Below are 21,923 nucleotides of genomic sequence, written 5' to 3'. Positions count from 1 at the left end.
GCCATAGTGAGGGAGGAGAACAGAGCCGGGGTCCTCTGAAAGAGCGGCCAGTGCTCTTAACCGCTGACCACCTCTCCAGCTCCGCTAATGTGTGTGTTCTTTTTGTTTCTTCACCTACTTTGGAAAACTCTTCTTTCACACATATGAAAATTTTATTAAATAAAATATTAAAGTATTTGTTAAAACACTAATGGTTTTCTCCCCTCTCTTCCTCTTGTAGGTGGAGTGACAACTTTTTTTTTTTTTCCGTCGAGACTGGGTTTCTCTGTGTAGCCTTGGCTCTCTTTGTAGACCAGGCTGGCCTACTCCACATGCCTCTGCCTCCTCAAGTGCTGGAATTACAGGCGAGCACCTCTACGCAGGTGAGTGGCTTCATCTTAACACTAGAGAACCTGCCCAGACTCCCGCTTTACCATTTACCGATCCTCCCTAGACTTCAGCCTGTTAGACCTTCTTACGAACTTGACCGCATCAGGGAATTGACTTCTGGGACTCCATCCTCGGGACCTTCTGGGTTCTCTTTTGAACAGCGCCATCTCATCTCTCTCCTAAGACTTTAAATGCGCAAGGTGTCTACATTCACGGTATAGTCACAGTCGTCCGCAAACCACTGCATGGCCAACCTACAACACAGGAGACTTGCGCATCTGTGCTCCGCCCTTCACGGATGAGCCGGCAGCAGCGAATGTTAACCACTGGCCCAAGGTCATGTAGCTGCCTGGCTATTTTTTCCCCAAATTGCTCCAGTTTGCCTAACGAGAAACCTCAAATTCAAACGGAACCAAATAAGAGTTCATGCCTGTAATAGTTCATAGCACGTGCCTGTAATCCCAGTACTAGGGCAGCTGAGGCAGCAAGATTGTGTGAGGCCAGCCTGGGCTACACTATGAGATCTTGTCTCAAAAACACAAACAAACAGTGGAGTCCTAACTCTGGTTAAAGAAATCACATCTATTCCTGTCTTGGAAAAGGTAATACAGTCTGGTAGACATCATGGCTGGTTTGGAATACGGAAACCATCGCTATGATAGGCTTAAAAAAGCATATAAAATAGGTAAAGGTCTTCTTATTCCCTCTTAATCTTGTGTGTGTGAGGCATGTAACAAAAGGGCAGAGCATGGTTCAGCCCTTGCCCAAGAGTGGCAACACCAGCCTTTACTCTGCTTTGGTCCTTGATGTGATCTGTGTAGCCAGTCACCAGGGTCCTCGATACAGCCAGCTCCAAAAGGCAAGCGCAAACCAGCTGGTTCCGCACGACTTCCCTAGACTGCGGAAAGCCCGCTAGGTGACCTCCGCTTTCGGAATTCTAACAATGATGGCCTGGAACCTCTTCTCACGGAGATGTCTGCAGTCTTCCTTAAGGCCAGCAGAGCAATCCGAAGAGTTCTTCCATCCCAAGCGAGTGTGTGCGTGGAGGCGAAGGTAGACGGAAGCCCAGAGCCGACCAGGGGAGAAGTAGATCCAAGAGCTTGGTCATCTGAACCGGGAGCTGGCGCAGTTCGTAGGACGAAACGGCGCAGACAAAGACAGAGGCTCCGCAGCGGGCTCAGACCGTCCACACGCACGCAGTCTCACCTTCCGTAGCCACCCAATAAGGCCTCGGCCTCCCTCAGGAAACGGACAGCCGCAGCGGGCCAATGGGAGGACGGACTGGTTATGGAGGCGGGCCCATCTCAGAGGCCGCGCCCCCTGGTCCGCAGGGCTGGGGCGGAGCCAGACTCGCGTCAGGTGGTCCCGGGCGTGCGGGGGGCGGGGCGCACGGGACGGGGCGGGGAGGGAGCGGCCAGCGGGCGGCGGGCACTGGCGGCACGAGCAGGTGGGAGCCGCCGAGGGGCGAGGCCGCCCGCGGGGGCGCCAGGCGGCGGGCACTGCGCCGCGCTCTGTCCGCGGTGCGCGCTCGCGGTGCGCACCGGGCGTCCTCGGCTCTCGCGCGCCCCGCCTGCCCGGGCCCTACCTGCGGCGGCCGTCGGGGGCGCGGAGCCCCCAGCGCTGCCGAGCCGCATGAACAATAGGCGGCGGCGGCTCCCGCGGGCGGCCGCCCCGCACCCTATGGACCGGCCGCTCCATGGAGTCCTCCAGATCGCTTCTCGGCTGCCTGGCGAGCGCCGCTGTCGCCCCGCCGGGGGAGGATGCCACGGGCGCAGGGGCCGAGGAGGAGGAGGACGAAGAGGAGGCGGCGGCCGAGCTGGGATCTCACGCCGCGCTGCCCTACTGGACGGCTGTGTTCGAGTACGAAGCGGCGGGCGAGGACGAGCTGACCCTGCGCTTGGGCGATGTGGTAGAGGTGTTGTCCAAGGACTCGCAGGTGTCCGGCGATGAGGGCTGGTGGACCGGACAGCTGAACCAGCGGGTGGGCATTTTCCCCAGCAACTACGTGACCCCGCGCAGCGCCTTCTCCAGCCGCTGCCAGCCGGGTGCGGAGGACCCCAGCTGCTACCCGCCCATTCAGCGTAAGGAGAAGGCGGGCACCGGAGCTCGGTTGGGAGGGGAGGGTGAGGCCTGGGTTGGACGAGGAGAGGTCAGGGGATGACTGGCCCCGGTGTAGGTGGGTACGCGTGCTGCAGGGGCTTTAGCTGGTGCTATGGAGAAGCTCCAGAGCCGCAGGCCCTGCCTGGAACATTCGGCATCTTCACCTTCATCTGACTTGCTCAAGTAGCAACTCCTGAAACCCTAGCAGGAGTCTCAGCATGTCCCAACCATCCCTCCTTGTGCCCCTCAAGGTCTGGAATGGTTTCTGGAGAGCAGGTGGTTACTGTCATCAGTAACCTTAGTTCCCCAATCAAGGACCTGGAGGACCTCTTCTGTGGCTTGTCCCCGCCTCTTAAAGGTATTTGTCCAGGGAGAAGTGGAGGTGTCTCCCGCCTGTCTGGGCAGGCTCACAAGTCCCGGAAGCTTGCGTGAACTCAAGAGTCAGGTGCCTTTGAAATCTCGTGTTGATTTCTTTGGTTCTCGTACTGTACCTCAAAGTTGTACCTTGAGGAATATCGCCGAATAATACGCTAGGAAAGGTGTGTGTGTTGGGGGAGGGGGCAGCAAAGTCGTGAGTGGAGAAATAATTAGAGGGAGAAAGTAAGCCTGTCCCTCGCGGGAGCTCAGAATCAGCAGGTACAGTGGCTAGGTCCTTGTCATACTATTCAGAGAACGCATTTTTTTTCCATCCCAGATCCTTGCCTATCTTTGGCATTGGCCAAATCTCAGGGGGAGGGGGCAGGCCCAGGGTTCCCTCCCAGGGCCTTCCTCCTTGTGTCCTGATCTTCACTAATTTCCCAGGAACCCCCTGTTCCACGCCCCTAATGAAAATTTCTTTTCTTTTCCTTTTTCCATTTCATTTCCTTAACCACTTGTATATTTGGTTATTTTAGAAGATGGGAGTCTCTCCAAGTGCAGTTTAGCATTTAAGAGTTTCCATAAGCCTAGTTAGAAGGCATTATAACCATATACTTAGTCATTTGTTCCTTGTCCTATATACTTAGGTACTTTTGCACCCTACCTGAGTTAAAAGCCATTACAGAGGGCTAACTTTGACTTTTTAGTTTTAAATTTTCATCTGTGATAGTTATCTTTCTGACTATCACTTATTTTTACACGGACAATTGCATTACTTTAAGATGAATTTTAAGTACAATCGCAGCTTCTTTTTCTTCTTCTCCTTTTGACAGGTGAATTGTTCGGATCTCTAGCTCGCCTCAGATGTGCCCCCTTCCATTCAGAGTTTCTGCCTTATGCATTTTGATGTTGATAACACTTTAGGTTGTTTCTAAGAGCTACACATTTTTGACATATTTTGCAGTAGTGGTGAGGAGAAGGCCAGTCAAAGGTCCTGGCATGGTGTTTGGAATTAGTGTTGAAGATGAACTTGGCCATATGTTGAAAGACAGGGACAGTCTGACATATTAAGAAACAATGTGTTTCTTTGGTTGGTTGATATGGTTTTTTGAGACAGGATTTCTCTGTGTAGCCTTGGCTGCCTTGGAACTCTCTCTGTAGATCAGACTGGCCTGGAACTTGGAGATGCACCTGCCTCTACTTCCCGAGTGCTGGGATTAAAGGCTTAAAGGCATGCGCCACCACTGCCTGGCCACAGGGTGGTTTTAAGAGTGAGATTTTGAGGCCCTTTGTGGGTGGAGCTCTGTGCTGTTGTCTTTAGGGACAGCTAAGGTAAGAGTGAAGTTTATGAGCAGCCGCTCCTCATTTCCTCAGCGTCTTGTGCTCCGGCTGTCATAGCAGTCAGGAGCAAACGTGACTTAGGCTAAAAGGACCTTTTCCATGGAGCGTCAGACATAGCAACAGTGTGCTTCGTTCAGAGATGAGTCCTTGTAATGTGGCCAGGACTTCACCATTGTAGTAGACAGTGCCTTGGCTAGAGTGGATTCCTGGATCTGGAACCCAGGTGGGAGGACCTCGTGCTTGTGGAAAGAATTCACCCGATGAGCGTGGTGTGGAAAGTTCTGGTATGTCCTCTAACTTAACCTCACTTGGGACTGGCATTATTCTTGAGAGTTCCACAAGCCCCAGTGAAGAGCTCGGTCTTGAATACTCAGCGGCTACTGTGTTAAGTATCGAGGGATAGAAGGAGAAGACAGGAGTGTCTCACCTGGGAACTCTGCCCACCGGTTGAGCTAGTGTCACCCAGACAAGAAAGGTGATTGACAAACCTTGTCCCCCAGGACTTGGAATAGTAAAGCCACTGACAACACTTTCTCAGAGTTACCCTTTTGAACTTCCCCTCTGGGATTTGTAGCATGTAATATGTTCAGGGTTGTGAGTGTAAGGCCTAAGTCTAGTCAAGCAGGCAGAGTTAGATTTGCTTCTATAGTATCATTTTCAAGTGAAAATTCTGCTTCAAGCCATATTCAGATCAGAAGGAGAAGTTAATATCTTTTGTTAATATTTTGTCAAGACAAAACAGATTAGTGATATCATAAGACATTTTACATTCTGCTTTTATCCCTCCACTGTAGGTACCAGAGGTTGGCCCTCCATGGATGGCAAATCTATGTAACCTGGGTGCTCCCTCATCTGTTTTGTAAAAAGTGAAAAAATGTAAAGCTCCAGTTAGTCACCCTGGAGATACACAGCTAGTAAAGCATTTCTTCTATGCCAGTGTTAGTCTGTTTGTAACACAGAATTAAGGTCACTATTAATTTCCATTTGTTTCTCCTGAATTCACTACAAATGCAAGGACATAGTTTTAGATATGCCTAAGATTTGTATGTGTGTGTGATGTATGTGTTTGTGTGTGTATGTATGAATGGTGTGTGTGTGTGTGTGTGTGTGTGTGCAGATGCATGTACCCATGCACAGAGGATGCTGGGTGTCCTCTAATGATCTCTGCCTTATTCCCTTGAGTCAGTCTCTCACTGAACCTGGATCATTTTCAGCTAGACTGGAAGTCCCAGTGATGCTCGCATCTCTATCCTCCTCCCCGTTCTCCTCCCCCCCGCCCCCTCCCCCACCCTAGTGCTGAGGTTACATGCCATTCTTTTTCATGTGAGTCCTGGGAATCTAAACTCAGGTGTGCACAGCCAGCTCTCTTTCCCACTGAGCCTATTTTCTTTTTAAAAGTCATTTATTTCTTCCTTTTGGAACAGAATCTCACTATGTAGCCCAAGCTGTCCTTGAACTTCTCTTCCTGTATGTACCTCCTGAGTACTGAGACTACAGCTGTGTATCGCTCACTTGGCTCTGTATGTAACACTCTGTATGTGAAAGGAACACAGTATACCATTCCTTTGCTCCAAGCCTACAGGATGGGTCCGTGCAGTCGGTCTCCAAGCATACAATCTGGAGGAAATAACATCTTGACTCCAACATGAAATAAGGTTTTATTGTTGATATTCCTGGAAATAGGCTCCCACAGGGAAAAAAAATTAAAAAAAAAATGCGCTGAATGCAAATTGACCTGATTCTTGCTTAAAACCAGATCTTATTGGAGCAGAGAAGGAAAGGAGAGCCCGCATGCTCTCTGCAGCCGAAGGTCTAGTCCCGGGAAGCCCATCGAAGGGACGTCTTAGCAGGGAGAGAAAAAGAAAGTCCCCCCCTCCCAGGTTGTTTTGTCTGTTGGAAAACTGTGTTCTATACTTCCTTTGCAGGCTGGCTTCGTTATGGTGCTTAACTTAGTGGGCAAAGCTGAGATCTCAGCTTCTACACAGAGAGGTCGCTACCTTTCCTTCTACTCGAAGGGTCTGCCTGTCTCTGTACAGCTGCTGGAGGAGCTGTCCCTTTCAGCACCCTGGACCAGAGCCTTGTCTGTTTCTTACACTCTCAGGCGGTTAGGTAAACACTGAACACCTACTGTGTGTTGACAACTATGCTCCAGAGCTGAGAATCGGAGAGTGAGTATAAGAGGAAAACTATAGTTAATAAATTCAAAGACTTTGTTGAAGAAATAGGGTGATCAATACAATTCATTGAAGAGGCACAGAGCTTTTTATCAGTGTAAGGGCAAAGACCAAGCAGACATGTATTTTTCAGAAGGGTTTCTAGCCTTTCTTTACTGTAGGCATGTTTTCTCATTCATGTGGATGACATCAGGGAAAAGTTAGTAATTAGTCAGGATTCATTTTTAGGACTCAGAAACATTGAAGTTATTTTAAGCAAGAAATAGATTCAGCACAGGAAATTGGGTGCTTGCAGAATTGTTGGCTTGGAGAAGAGGCTCTTATGGGGCAAGCTCTGGGCAATGCAGGCCTGAACCACCAAGGAGTTGGCATTGTTCTTACAGACAAGGCTGAGCATCTGGAGCCGCCATGGAAGATGGGAGCTTCAGGAACACGCTGTTGTGTCTTCAGCCGGAGAGTAGGAAGCAGCATTCATTTGCACAGCCACAGAGCTCATGGCTGGGCACTGGCATACTGCTGCAGACAGCCATACTTGCCAGGAGGGGCAGCCAGAAAATATTCTCCATCTCGCTTTGTTTTGCAAATCTTGTGTGTCACTTAATCCACTTCCAGTACCTTTGCTGTAAGGAATCCTGGGACTTGTAGTTTCTTAGTTTTCTAGCCTCTGGTACTAAAAGGAGATGAGGTGCTAGAAGGATATTGGGATAAGTGCTGATTGCTGCTCTACAGCTTCTTCCATGTCCTTTGTACTTCAGGAGGATCCCCTTCCCGAAAGAGAATGACTTTCCTCTCTCTTCTTTATTTCATGGTATCAGGGTTTAAAACCAGCGCTACGCAAATACTGAGCTTGTGCTTTGCCTGCTGTGCTTTGAGCTGCGCTATGTCCTCAAGGGGTTAGTTAGCATCGTGGAACTTTGGGGGTCAAGGTGGACTCTGCTTCTTGTGTGCATAAAGACAGCCCACCTGGCTTTTCCTGAGCGTTTCCTTGGTGCAGATTGACAGTTGTATTGCTAAATACAAATGAACAGTGGGTCTGGGGAAGATTAGAAGTGCTAGAATTAAGAAAGAACAAATATTGAGGCCCATCGGCAGCTAAAAGAAGTGTGAGGTGTGGTGGGGCTGGCCACATAAGGAAGAACAGCCATCCAGTTTGCTCTTGACAAAAATCTAGAAATACATCTTTGTTTTCCTAGGATTTTGTTTTGTTTCCTGGTAGAGTGTGGTTATTTTCTTCCAGAGACTCTGACCCTCTCCCCCTCCTTTAAACAGATCTAAATTTCTTTATGCCCTACTGAGGTAAATTCTTTTTGTAGGTCACCCACTAACTACCTGGCACAGAGAGTACAGCGATGGCAGACAGAATCTCTGTCCTGTGGTTGGCCTAGTGTCACAGGTGATAGGCAGCTAATGAGTACTTAATTAGGGATAGCCTGGGTGCATCTTGCAGAATGGAGTCAGCTGCAAAGGCGTGTGACTAGCTTGCCCTCGTCTGGTCTTGAGGTCAGAAGTTTCTCAATGACACCGGTGTTTAAATTCAAATGCGAGAGATGAGTCTGAATCAGTCAAAAGCGAACAGAGACCAGGGCTTTAGGAGACACAGGACATGGGGCTGTGCCCAGTTCTTCACATCCTGTCTAGCCCAAGCTTACATTCACCGGTAGCTGCTGTGATCGTCTGTGAAAGCTGTGCAAACACTGCTGAAGGTATATCAGGTGTCCCAGGCTCTGGTTCTAGATCTCAGAAGCCGAATGAACGGTTGAAGTGACTGTCAGGGATTGCCTGAGGCGCTCATGTTCCTCACAAGGCTCTTTTCCTGTACCTCTTGGGAACTAGATCCTCATAGGACCAAATCCTGGAAGTCCTTCACATTGGCTTAGTTCTTTCCATGTCTAGAACCTCTGAGGCTCGGCAGGCCTGGGTCACTGCAAGGGCCTCCTTGATAATTTTTTTTTTTTTTTTTTTTTTTTTTTTTTTTTTTTGAGATAGGGTCTTTATTTAGACCAAGCTGGCCTCACACTTGCTCTGGAGCCTGGGTTGATCCTGAACTTCTAATTCTCCTGTCTTCATCTCCTTCATGTAGGATCACTGGTAGTGCTGTGCATTAAACCCTGAGCTTCATGCGTGCTAGGCACTACTGACTAAGATGCATCCCAGCCCCTTAGTGGCTCTTTGCTTCAGACCAGCAGTTCTCAACTTATGGTCAAATGACCCTTTCACAGGGGTCACATATCAGCTATGCTGTATATCAGATATTTATGTTACTATTCATGACAGTAGCAAAGTTACAGTTATGAAGTTGCAATGAAAATAATTTTATGGTTGGGGGTCAGTACAACATGAGGAACTGTGTTAAAGTCGCAGCATTACCACTCCAGATTTTCTTTTCCATTATATTCTGCATGGCTGTCAGAGTTAGTGTCCTTTCTAAACCACAAAACTCCTCTTCCGAAGGCAACATATGTGGCCCTTATTGATTATAGAATAACTATAAGTCCTTCAGAATGGCTCAAAAGCTTATTCTACCTTGTCACCCCCAACAAGGCTCAAGTCTTACCTCTTATCCCAGTACACACAGTCCAGCTGCTATGGACCTCCTGATGTCCTTTACATGTCATGTGCCCTGAGACTCCATGCTACTGCCCACATCCTTCTCTCTGTCTTTTACCCCATCCCATAATTGTCTGATGTGATTCCCCTCTACTCCTCCTCTCGGGCCCTTCTCACATGTTATTTTCACTCACCTCTCACCACATTACACCACCTTCTGTATTCATTGGTCGTATTTCTATAAAAGCTGTTTGCAAACCAAACTGTAGCTGCTGTGTGTCTGCTTAGCCCTGGGTTGTGGCTTCTCACTACTAAGAACAAATGAACCTAAGCGATTTTCAGAAAAGGTTGCCCCTGATATTCCCTTGAGTTAAAATGGGGTAGCCTTGGTACACCATTCTGCTGATAATCCAAGTAGGATTTACTTTACTGTAAACACTCATCGAGCATCTCGACTGTTTGCTCATCACTAAGAATATTATATATGAAATTAACCACAGTCCCTACTGCTTATGGGGTTTACTTTAGAGTGGGGAGACAGGGAGGCCCATTTACCTAGCATGGCTGTGTTTGCCCATCCAGTGTAAGTGTGGCTAGTTATACAGTGTTCAGAGTATACTGTTGACTTCCTGTTTTCTTCTTCCAGTGTTAGAGATTGACTTTGCGGAACTGACCCTGGAGGAGATCATCGGTATTGGGGGCTTTGGGAAAGTTTACCGAGCTTTCTGGGTCGGTGATGAGGTCGCCGTGAAAGCAGCTCGTCATGACCCTGATGAGGACATCAGCCAGACCATCGAGAATGTTCGCCAGGAGGCCAAGCTCTTTGCCATGCTGAAGCACCCGAACATCATTGCCCTCAGGGGGGTATGCCTGAAGGAGCCCAACCTCTGCTTGGTCATGGAGTTTGCTCGTGGAGGGCCTTTGAACAGAGTGCTGTCTGGGAAGAGGATTCCCCCGGACATCCTGGTCAACTGGGCTGTGCAGATCGCCAGAGGGATGAACTACCTACACGATGAGGCAATCGTTCCCATCATTCACCGAGACCTTAAGTCCAGTAACAGTGAGTATGGAGAGCAGCCACACCCTCACCGTGTGGCTTTGGTGGGCATGGGCTCCCAATGGGGAAAGAGGGACGAGGCAGCTGAGCAGTCCAGGGTAATTGTGAGTCCATTCCACAGGCAGAGTTTCAGTGTTTGAGTCTGATGTATTTATTTCCTGCTTGTGGGAAATGTGCATGTAATCCCCCAGAGAAGATTTCCCCTTTCTGGAGCAGCTGAGAAGGCAGACCTCTACAGTCTGTCTACATTTTTACCTCCACACCTCAGCTCACTGGAGAGGGAGCCATCGGGAGAAGGGGTGTGCGTTGAACTGGGATCCTGTGCAGGTGACAGTGTCAATCTGGAGAGTGTGACCTGTCTAGTGTTGTTTTAGACCTCTTGTTAGCCCAGGGGTGCTATTAATGAGTTCCATAACTCGTGTGTAATTGCAGGGAGCCGAGAAGTAACTGTGTGTTAAATACATGGAATCCATAAACTGGCCTGTAAAGTCGGTGTTAGGTATAATTAAGTAGGTAAGTTAGTAGAGACTTGAGTCTTACATGTGGGCTAGCAGAACAGCTGGGAATACGCTTCCTGGTGTCTCTCTGTCCATGCTGACTGCAGAGAGGGCGCTAGTGACTAATGGTATTTGTGTTCCCTGAAATATCCTCTTCCTGAGAGGAGGGTCTTTCACACGAAGAACTTTGGGGGGATGGCATAGGCTCTTGGGGCTACCCTCTGCATCTGTCCGCCTTGAGTCCATTGTTTCAGACCTTGTTTTTATCTGAGCTGTTCCTAACATGACTTATTTTTCTGTTGTGGGCCTGCTTTCCAAAATGCATTTGCAATTGTGTAAGTAGTGTTTGTTGTAGAAAATTAGAAAACACAATAGAAGAGATTATTTGCAATTCTTTCCCTTATTGAGAATGATTATTTTTTTGCCTTTTTGGTTTTTCAAGACAGGGTTTCTCTGTGTAGCCCTGGCTGTCCTGGAACTCAGTCTTAAGACCAGGCTGTCCTTGCACTCAAGATTTGCCCACCTCTGCCTCCCAAGTGCTGAGATTAAAGGTGTGTGCTACCACCTGTCCAGCTGAGGACAGGTGTTTGATTTGGCCTGTCCTACCGGACATTTAAGAAGTGTCTATGTGCAGAAATATATATATTGTACTTTAAGTTGCTTTAAAATGGCCTTTATTTCCTTTATCCCTTCAGTCTGATCTCTTTTCTTCATGATAATAGAAAACTTCCTCTTTGTGAGAATATAAACAATTAAGTATAGACTTTGATGGTGAGTGTATAAGATTTGAGTTATACGAGGTAAAATCTTACCTCTCCTTTTCTCTTTGCTGTGATTTTATGTTTTGTTTATCCCTTCTTGAAAACTATGTTCTTTCAGTAAATTAACTGAATTGAAACTTTTGGTGACTGATTTCAGCCCAGAGGTTGCTTTGGGTGGTGGGAGAAGAGGCAGCAGATGCATAGAAAATGTGATGGAAAAAAGAAAGAAAGAAAGAAAATGTGATGGAGAAACTGAATTTTCTTTAACATTTTCTCATGTCCTTACCGTTCTGAGAGAGCTAGGCAGGGTGCAGTAATGTTATATATAACTTGGCCCATTGAGAAACCTGATCCAGGATAATGGAAGTGTAAAAGTTTACAGTAGTTTCCTTGGTCAAGTTGAATCTTCAACCACATTCTGAAGCTACACATAGAAGCTTTACGTTCTTCAGGATTGTTGTGGAAATGGGGCTCTTGTGAAGGAGACGCTGCCTCGACAGGTTGTGCTGTTTGTAGGAGAGGGCAGGAGACTGCATGTCTCTTTCCAGGAGCCAGGGATCTGGTCCTGTCCATCCTTGAAAGCAGAGAGCTTTCAGGGAAGGGGTGGGCTTCTGCACAGAGTCTCTTAAAGGACGTTGTCAAGACATAGCTGTGTATAGCCCTGCTGGTGCTGATGGCAGTGTAGTCTGTAGATCTTACATGTGCCCTGTAGTTTGTGGGCGAGTGTTTGCCTGGGCCTGTGCATGCTAATACCAGCCCAGAGGCAGCATCATTGTCGCCCCATGGCCATCATTTCAGAAATGGTATGCTACCACTTTGTTCATTGCCTCCATCTTGGGGATTGTGGCTTCTTCGTGTTTCGTAGACAAGGGGACACTCTTCTGTGTTCTTTTGCTTTTATTAGGGCTTACAGAGGGTTGGACTTTTGGCCACTGCCGTATGGGGACAGGATAGTAGAAAGTGTCTGTTAGTGGAGTTTCAACTAGTCATGGACAGAATATGGCTGTGTGTGTGGAAAAGAGAAAGTAGTAGTAGTAGGCATCAGGCTGTTATGAAATCTTAGTAACAAGGAGCTGATTAAACTGTTCTTTTTACCTGGGCCGCCCGCTCCAGTCATTTGCCGTTTACCAGCAGTGGGATGTGCTGGGGGAGACTGTCCTTGTAAGTCTGTAATTGGCATTGGGTGTAGGTTGGACTCTGTGAATGGCAGCAGCTGAGAGATCCCCTCAGCTGCCTTTGAAAAGAAGCCTGAGGATTCCAGGGCAGCTGCACAGTGTGCCTGGGACTCCAGGCGCCTGTTTCTTATATCATAGTCCCAGACCTGGCTTCCATCCTCACTGTCTCCTGGCCCAAGACGGCAGTGAAGGGTTCCCTTTATTTGACTGAGGTACAGGCCTGAAGAAGGAGGAAAAGCAGAAGCACAAAAGATCTTTCTCCTTCAGCTGAGTCCCTACCCAGTCGCTGCCCAGAAGCCCCGTGTTTTGTATTAACTGCCCAGAATGTGCTAGCTGAAGAAGGGGCTTGGAAAGGGAGCCCCACTAATAATCAGGGTCTGTTACACAGAGGAGCAATAGGTCATGGAAGAGGCAGCCGGCAGCCTTTGCTATTGTGGCTTCGTATAGGGAAAACCCTTATCTCAGATGTTTAGGGTCACACAGCCAAGGAAGTTAGCCAGGCTGCTTTTAAAATTAATGGCTTATACTTCTTTACAGTATTACATCAGTGACTTGAACATCACATCTTAAAAATACCTGCAAAAAGCCACTGCCTATAAACATGGACCTGTGTCTGCTTCAAATGGGGAGACCAGTTACATGTTACTGGAGGCACTGGAGAATGATGGGCTGGTAAAGGAAACCTCGGTTATGGAGGGAGGTGCGTTTTTGTGTCATAGGAGGTTTGGCATGAAGGCATTTAGCAAAATCACAGTTGAATAGTTCCATAAAAAGTTACAGGGTATAGTGGTGAGATAGAAAATAAACCAGTCTTGCTGGGTGTGACAGCGCACACCTTTAATCCCAGCACTTGGGAGGCAGAGGCAAGCAGATCACTGTGAGTTTGAGGCCAGCCTGGTCTACAAAGTGAGTCTAGGACAGCCAAGGCTACACAGAGAAACCAAAAAGAAAAAAAAAAAAAAAAAAAAGAAAAAAGAAAAAGAAAAGGAACCAGTCTCACACATATACAATATACATTCAAGGGAAAAGATGGATGAACTTAGAAATCTTAACTTCAACTAGATGAAGTCAAGCATTCTAATTTCAATCAGATGAAGCTAAGACTCCCAGTTTCACCTGGATAAAGTCAAGCATACTAATTTCAATGCTGTTTATTGTTGGTCACTGTACTCCTGAGAAAAGAGAATTACCTCATAGCCAAAAAAGGCAATTAATTACTGAACAGATGAATTCTAAAATACAACAGGCTACATGTTTTCAAAACTAAACATTTTGGATCTATGTATCCATTACCTAAGTTCATAGTGAGTTCAGAGTGACAAAGGTTGACAAGGCCTAAAGGTTAACAGGGTCTAAAAGTTACAATATATGTCTTTTCAATTAGGACTGACCTGGCTACACATTTTCCAGCTATCTCTTAGTTCATAGTGAGTTTAAGACAATAATTTTATCTGTCTTTCATTCTAAGAAACAAAGTAAATTTAAAATGACAGCATATGATGCTACAAAGTGACAAGGTATAAGGAATTATAACAGAACAGTTTGTATATTTTGACATTAAGGTCCGTGATTAATTTAGACATTTCTAGGTAGCCCCATTATATCTTGGGTTCATGGTAAGTTTAAACCAACTTGCCTATATTTATGGTGAATATCAGGATTTGTGCTGCCATCTGGAATGAAGGCTTATCTGAGGCTACAAATCTGCTTCAAGGTTATCCCTTAGTGAGGTATCTGGAGGGCCACAAAGATATTAATTACATCCATACACTCTCTAAAATTCTTTTAGAGAATTTAAAACAATTTAACTTTTAAAACTATTTGAATCAAATCAGGAATTCCATAGTGAGGGATTAATTCATCTGAGCAGCAGTACATCTTCAGTAAGATCCTGTAGGAAGTTTGCTCAATCAGAAACACCCAGAGAGTGACAGTTCACACCAATGCCAGATTTTTTTTTTCTTTTTGGTTTTTCAAGACAGGGTTTCTCTGTGTAGCCTTGGCTGTCCTGGACTCGCTTTGTGGCCTCGAACTCACAGCGACCCACCTGCCTTTGCCTCCCTAAGTGCTGGGATTAAAGGCATGCACCATGACGCCCAGCTCTAATGCCAGATTTTAGAGAGACGCAGCAGTGCACAACTGACAGGATTGTCAGAGGCTGGAAGCAGTTCTGGGGTGCATCACGGTACCGACCTTGTAAAATACCAGATCACCTCCTAGAGAGCGCACATGCCTAATGTGCTCCTTTAACAGGATGGCTCCTGGCAGGGTGGCATTATGAAGTATAGTCATCCCTGTTCTTGATTGCCTCTGCCTCCTGTCTCCAGGTCCTCCTAAGTGCCATCCTGGCTAACCTGCTGTCCAGTGTCTACATGGAAGTCAGTTACTGGCTGCCAGGACCTGCTGGAACAGCTGCTATTACTGTGTAACTAGAATTGCTGCTAGCCTGCTCTGGCCAGCCTCAGCCCTTCACACTGCCACCCTGTCTGTACGGTGTTATTTGTCTGGACTGGCTGCTTCTCTTGCAATGCAAAGTTCATGCTCACACACCCACACCTTTTCCTGTGTTCATGTGTGTGCTGTGCCACTTTCCTTAGGGTTCACAAGCTCAGGGAGCTGAAGATGAGTTTTCTTACAGCATGGGGACTCAACTGCCATCTTCCCTTTGGCCTCACGCTGGCTTCCTTGAATTTTCTTACCCTGGTGTGTACTTGGGCCAGACATTAGCCAAAGTCTCTGCCTGTGGCTCTGTGGAGGGTTTTCTATGGCTGAGAGTTTGCTGGCTGATCCAGTAGACTTGACTCCAGCATATATTGCTGAGAGGTCACATTCCTGTCTGTAGATGAGCAGGTCAGGCACAGGCACCTTGGACAGGGCCAGTATGGCCTCACACTTCCCTGGAGGAGGAGGAAGATTACCCTTAAAAGCCTAGGGATGGTAGCGCACGCTTTTAATCCCAGCACTGGGGAGACAGAGGCAGGTAGATCTCTGAGTTCAAGGCCAGCCTGGTCTACAGAGAGAGGTCTAGGATAAATAAATAAACAAATAAATCTTAAGAAACAAAACAAAAGAGCACATCTCCACTGAGAGGCCCCCCAGTGTGGCTGCATTCATGTGCGCTGGATCTCTGTCTCCAGTCTTGTTGGAGTTCATTGCTACACTGAAGAGCCCTCTTTTATTTAATTTTATTTATTTATTTATATCTGGTTTTTCTTGACACAGGGTTTCTCTGTGTAACATCCCTGGCTATCTTGGAACTTGCTTTGTACACCAGGCTGGCCTTGAACTCACAGTGATCAGCCTGCCTCTGCCTCCCTGGATTAAAAGCATGCACTACCACGCCCGGTTGATGCTTCTTTTAAAGAGTCAAAAGATACTAGATTTTAAGATTTTACTGTGGAAAAGTATACAAACAGTAAACAAACAAACAAACAAACAAACAAAAAAGCTAACTTGGATTTGCCTCAGTCACAGGAGGCAGTGTGGAATTTTAGCTAGTGGCTGCCAGCCATGCTCAGAGCACTGTGTTCGGTGGATGGGATGGGAGGTACTTTCTGTAGCCAAAATACAGACGTAATCAAATAAAGTCAGAGTGAAGCAAATGACAAACCAGATTGGTGGGCGTGATTCTGCAGGAGAAAACAGTGTGGCCAGAGGCCTGACTTTTGGGGTGCTGATTTCCCTTTCCAATCCTTCCTGGCTGTCTGCTGTACCATCCAGCCTCCCTCCCTGTCCCCCTCCCCCTTTGCTTTTGGTAGCTCTGGAGCCTGAACTCAAGACCGTGGCTTGCACTTTCCTGTTGAGCTCCCCTGGCTTTCTTTGGATGTTATTAGTACAGCAGTCAGCTAGAGCACAGGCTTAGGCTCTGCCCTCCAGGAGTTCCCTATGGGATCGGGTAGAAGGACCTTGATTAAAACAATCTCACACTGGAGTTTAAAGTCAAGGCCAAGAAGGGCGGTTGGGACATGAGAATGATGATCCAGGCACATGCCTCAACACGGGCGTTGTGGGTGATCTGAGGAGCACTCATTGACTAGAAAGTGGGGAGAAAAGGGGGCTGAGAAGGTTCCAGAAAGAGGGCCCCCCACACCCATGTGAGACTGCCTTGGGAAGGCAAGTGGCATCATTGGCATTCCCTTTGGATTCTTTTACTTCAGTTCTTAGCTGTGACCAGCAGAGCTAAGGAACCACTGGGTCTCAGGAGGGACACTGAGCTCCTGGGCCCTCACCTGTTTCTGTAGACCCCCTCGTCCCCTTTTCTATTTCACCCTTCAGAGTCCTCTCTGCAGTTTCTTCACTGGGGCAGGGAGTAGCTCTAGACCTCGGGCAGGGAGTAGCTTGGGCACCATTTAGGCACTAGCAGAGCTTATGCTGGAATCGGGGCAGAAGGTTGCCTGTGTTGAGGACCATGGAAGGGATTTCTGGGCTGTGATTTGGGATGCTGATTTCAGGTGGATCTTAAAACTCTTTCCCTTGCCTCTCTGACTTCAAATTGAAGCTACGACGACCCTGAATGTTAAGCATAGTATTTTCCTGGCCCATCTCTATATGCTCTGTAAACAGAGCAGGCAGGAGGTAGTGGTGACCAACATTTTCAGATGGCCTATGGTCTTGCCATCGCTCAAGGTAAAGATGACAAGCAAGACAAGAGCCTGCTCCTTTCTCTCCTTTCCTTCGCGTCTCTTGGACAATTTTCTCTCCTTAACTTGGCGCTTCACCTTGTTCTCTGTGATGTGCCTCAGTGTTGCCTGTGAACACAAAGCCATGAGGTCATGAGGTCAGCTGTCTGGTGCACTCAGGAAAATATGGCCTCTTCTGTAGGCCCAGAGAGCACGGCTCTTTACATGGAGGTCCCTATGGGACCCTGGAAGCCTCCTGTAGAAGCACACTCTGTCCCTCTCACTAAGTCAGATTGTTAACATAGGGCCAGTCTACTCCAGACCTATGCAGTTTTAGGTTTGTTTTAGGGCAAGAAGGTTTAGGTTTTATTGATAAAAGTATGAGAGATGGTCACAAGTGATCATCATTAGAGAGATCTTAGAGGTGGCCTGGGATAGTCCTTGAGATCAACTGGCTAGACATTGTTGAATGCACCTTTCGAAGTTCCTGGAGATCTTAAATTCCTCCTCAGTAAAACGAGAGCTTTGGATGAGACCATGTCTGAGGTCCTTCCCAGCATTAGAAGTGAGCGTCAGTGTTGTTGGCGGTGGGTAGTGAGTACCGGTTTATCTGTGTACAGCAGACTGCAGTGTGCCCAGGCTCCCCTCTTTCAGGACTCCGTGCAGGGTCTGGGTCCCCTGAAAGAGATCCTTTGCCGAACTGTTTAATGGTGAAACAGCTGACCAGAGCCAGTGTGCACTTCTCTATCCCCATTGCTGCTGAGGCTGTGACAGATGGCCTTGCAGAGACAGAAGATGCTCTGGTCACATGAATCATGATGGGATTTACAACAGACCAAGGACAGTTGCAATCTTGAAAGCAGGATGCAGTTAGCTGTCACGTCTGTCCTTGGAACTAAGCAAGGGCCGGCAGTGGCTCAGCTCGGCTCTTGCTTTGACTTATATTTGCCCTTTGCACTCTGAATCAACACAGGCCTTCCTCGCATGGGGCTCAAGACCATATACATCGTGTTGTGTTTCTCTGTGTCCTTTCCAACATAATTTCCGGAGGACCTGGGGCCCTGTGTGAGTAACAAGAGTTAGATGTAGTAAAAGCTGAATTGCTGATTCCTTCCCTTTCCTGCTTCCCCAGGCTTCACCCTCTTTGTGGGAGATTTGGAGGTTTCCATGGAAAGAACAATGGCTTGGGGCCAGACAGATTTGGAATTATCCTGGTTAGGTTTTTTGTTTGTTTGTTTTATTTTTTGTTGGTTTTTTTTTTTGTTTGTTTTTTGTTCGTTTGGTTGGTTGGTTGGTTTTTGGTCAGCTTGACAGAAGCCAGGGCTGTCTGGGAAGAGGGAACTTCAGTGGAGAAAATGCCTCCCTCAGAGTTGGCCCTTGGATACATCTGTGGGGCATTTTCCTGATTAATGACTGATGTGGGAAGGTCCAGCCCACTGTGAGTGGTATCACCCTGGCAAGTGGTCCTGAGTTATATAAGAAAGCAGACTGAGCAAGCCATGGCTAGAACAAACCAGTAAGTGGTGTTCCTCCTTGGTCTCTACCTCAGTTCCTGTTTCAAGTTCCTGCTCTACCTTTTCTACCCTAGTTGCTTTTGGCTGTGGTGTTTATCACAGCAACAGAATGAACAAGAGCAGGTCAGATCTTTTCACGTAAGTACCTAGTGCCGTCCAGGAATCTTACCTATAAACTGTGGACAATACGGAAGACGGCAGCGATATGGAGGAAGATGGACTGAACCCAACACAGGCACCATGCCCAGCAAATTGTTCTATTTGACTTTATCTTTTTCCAAGAAGTAGGAGAAGCTTGTCCCCATCTCTGATCATTTTCAGTAGACACAGGTGTAACTGTACCTGACTGTGAATTGCCTTGCTGGAGTCAGGCCCCGCCTCCCTTCTGTGCTGGCTGGGTTTAGTTTCACTGTCACACCTCTGACAAGCCGATTTGTTTCCTCGGAAGCTATGTGACATGCTAGATCCCACAACCTCCTGATGATGGCACAAGGTCCTCTTGCAGAAAAGCATCATGGTTCTTGTTTCTTCTGGACACAGCCTTGGTCCCCTGGAAAATGCTACCCGTCTTGTCTTTTAGGACCTTTTGTCGGATGGAGTGGGACAGATGGCCAGTTGCTGGCTCTGCTGGACCCTCAGTTGATAATTAAAATACTTTCACTCCAGGAGGAAGGCAGGGATCTCTTCTCTGCTGCCCCTTCCCTTCTTTGCTGCTGTCATCTGCTACTGAGGTCAAAGAGAACGCCTTTTCTCACACCCCATCTAAGCCTGCTCCACAGCCTCTGACGACTTGGGAATAATTGGGGTGGGCTGAAATTCTCTGTTTCTTTCATTGCTTTGTGGTGTTATCTGGAAGGGAAGTCTAATGTGTCTGCTTACTTCCATCTGTGCCTACAAGAACTCTATTTCCTACAGTGCTCCCCAAGTCTATGGTGCACAGTATCTACTAGGTCCCCCAGAAATATTCATGGTTTTAAGCACTGCAGAGTCAGTCTTGTGTGTTTTCCTGTATGCGTTCCACGCAGGGACTGTTTCAAGTTTGCTGTTTTTCTTAGAGCCCCGTCTTAGCCTGTGAGCCCCCTTTTCCTGTGGAGATGAGTCACATGAACTGTAGCTGAACCTGGCTTTGTGTCCCCTCTGACTCTGCCAGCTGAGGACCTTGTATGGGGGGCATAGTCCATGTGCCTTTGTTTCTGTAGATGTGAACTAGGAATAATTGTAACATCACCTGTCTGATTTTATAGGATGGGAGTGAGGACTAAGTGGAGCTGCCCAGGTGAGCTCATGGCAGTCCCTGGCACTCCTGTTGGCCATCAGGCCTGCCCCTCAGCTGCTGCCCTTGGACCCCAGCATCTAGATCACACCCCATGCTGGCGCCTTTGGAATTTTGTCTTGTATTTGGGGTTTTCTGTGCTTTGGTGTGCTCTTTCTAGTTTCACTATAGATTTAAAAAAATAAAAATCAACACACAGCTAAAAGACAGTAAAAAAAATTGACACCCAAAGAAGTCAATCATCATCTTCCCTAAACCCCACCTTTACTTCTAAGAAACAAATTACAGTCAAGTTTTATTTTTTAAAAAAACTTTTTATTGCTTCATTGTGATTTTCACATTATGCACCCCAATCCCACTCATCTCCTTGTCCCTATCCACTCTCCACCCTTGCAACCTCCTCTCACCCGCAACAGAAAATAAAAGAAGAAAGAATTAAAAAAAAAAATCTTGTCCTGGACGCTGTAGTGTATCACATAGTATACTCTTCTGTCTACACATCTTTTCTTGTAAATGAATCATTGGTCTATTCTGAGGCCTCTGGCTCCTGCTACAATATCTATACTGGAATGTCACTGGGACTCCTCCGATATCCTGTTGTTGCCCTGTGTCATGGAGCCCATGCAGCTTTGGATCTGCAGGACTGGCCCTTTCATGAGCTCTAGCAGTTCGTAATTGGGCTTAGATGTTGGGGGTGGACCAACTCACAGCCCTGCATCTGGGCCTCAGAGGTAGCTCAGTTGATCAGCCCACCACATTTCCCATGCTCACACCCTTGGGGCGCCTCACCTGCACCCCTGCCACCAGGGTCAGCCCTACTGTGTTTCCCAGACAAGGTGCAGGGCCTGCTCTCCCAAGTGCTGCAGCCAGTGAGGGGCAGAGACAATTCTCTTGCTCTCTTGACCTCAGGGCCAGTTCTCTGGCCTGCCACCTGCAGGAGAGCAGGAGAGCTGCCCCTGCCCCATGCCAGCTGCAGCATTAGGTGAGCTCTTCACTGCTGAGCTCTAGCTCCATTCTTTGGGCGGCACAGTTCTGTCACCTTTTCCGGAGCACAGCTAGGTCGGAAGTGTTGCTGATGATACTGGAAAGAGGATCCATGCCCCACCCGAGGAATCAGGATGTTAAGGCCACATAAGGCCAAGGTCAGTGATGGGGATGAAGTGTATGTGTCCTTGGATGCTAACACAAAGTTCATCCTTTTCTTTATTGTGCTCTGTGGAAGGGCCAGATGCTTATTGCTCATGTGGGAAGTATCATATTTATGAAAAAAAAAAAAAAAAGATGTTCTAATTGTTCAGGCAGTCGAGTCCTGGCTACCTGTACACAAGGGCCAGAGGAGTAATTGTCTCTCAGCTGCCGGCTCAGCTGTATAAAGAGCTGTTTCCCGTCGTAAGTGTGGTCGGAGACCTGCCCTTCTAATTGCAGTTAGTAATAAGACTAGCTTGTGCTCCTGCTGCACAGCTGCTGACAAAAAGAAAAGGGACCCATCACAGCTGAGGCTGGCTGCAGAACTCCCGCTGCACAGGCAGGTTTTTTTCATAGAAGTTTTCTTCAGATGATGTGACGTTATTTTGATTTTCCTTTGCTTACCAGTCACACAGACAACAGTAAGTAGGGTGGCCTGGAGATGGGGTGAAGAGTAACCGTATTTGTATTTGGATCTTTAGAATTTTACTTGAACATCCAGGTGTGTCGGCACATGCATGCAGTCTTGGCACTTAAGAGGCAGAGGCAGGAGTCCGAGGCTATCCTCAGCTACCTGGCAAATTCCAGAGCAACCTGGGCTACATGACACCCAATCTCAAAGCAAGAGCAACAATAAAACATAAACAAACAAACAAACAGAAACATTTTATTTGAAACAATACCAAAAATGCTTCACACTAAGATATATGGCAGTTCCCTCATGTTAAAGTGGAGAAAACTGAGTTTCGGGGGGCTTGAATGCTTTGCTGAAGAGCACACAGCTAGAGAGTGGCAGAGCCTGAGCCCTGAGCTCTCGGTGCCTGGGTGGAGTTTCTCTACTCTATGCGCTGGGAACAAGCTGCACTCTGCAGGGCTCCAGTATCCAGTATAATGTAGTTTGACCCCGACTGTAAGCCTGGTCTTGGGCCCTTTGTGGGGTTCGCCTTTCCCACA

The 21,923-nt window shown here is 47.5% G+C and overlaps 1 protein-coding gene across 2 annotated transcripts in view; it reads left to right on the top strand.

The window, feature by feature from the left end:
* The first annotated feature begins 1,975 nt into the window (after nt 1-1,975).
* The window catches only part of Map3k9 (mitogen-activated protein kinase kinase kinase 9), a 59,645-nt gene continuing 39,697 nt past the window's right edge, over nt 1,976-21,923 (top strand). The window contains exons 1-2 of one of the 2 annotated variants that reach the window (XM_051148582.1): nt 1,976-2,450; nt 9,535-9,948. In XM_051148582.1, the coding sequence (XP_051004539.1) occupies nt 2,066-2,450; nt 9,535-9,948 (799 nt within the window). In that variant the 5' untranslated portion in view covers nt 1,976-2,065. The remainder of the gene's footprint in view (nt 2,451-9,534; nt 9,949-21,923) is intronic. The other variant, XM_051148590.1, reaches the window with a different exon arrangement.

This window comes from Acomys russatus, chromosome 1 (genome assembly GCF_903995435.1).
Source record: "Acomys russatus chromosome 1, mAcoRus1.1, whole genome shotgun sequence".
Taxonomy (NCBI): domain Eukaryota; kingdom Metazoa; phylum Chordata; class Mammalia; order Rodentia; family Muridae; genus Acomys; species Acomys russatus.
The sequence above is the reverse complement of the archived record's forward strand: the minus strand, read 5'-3'. Positions and strand labels throughout refer to the sequence as shown.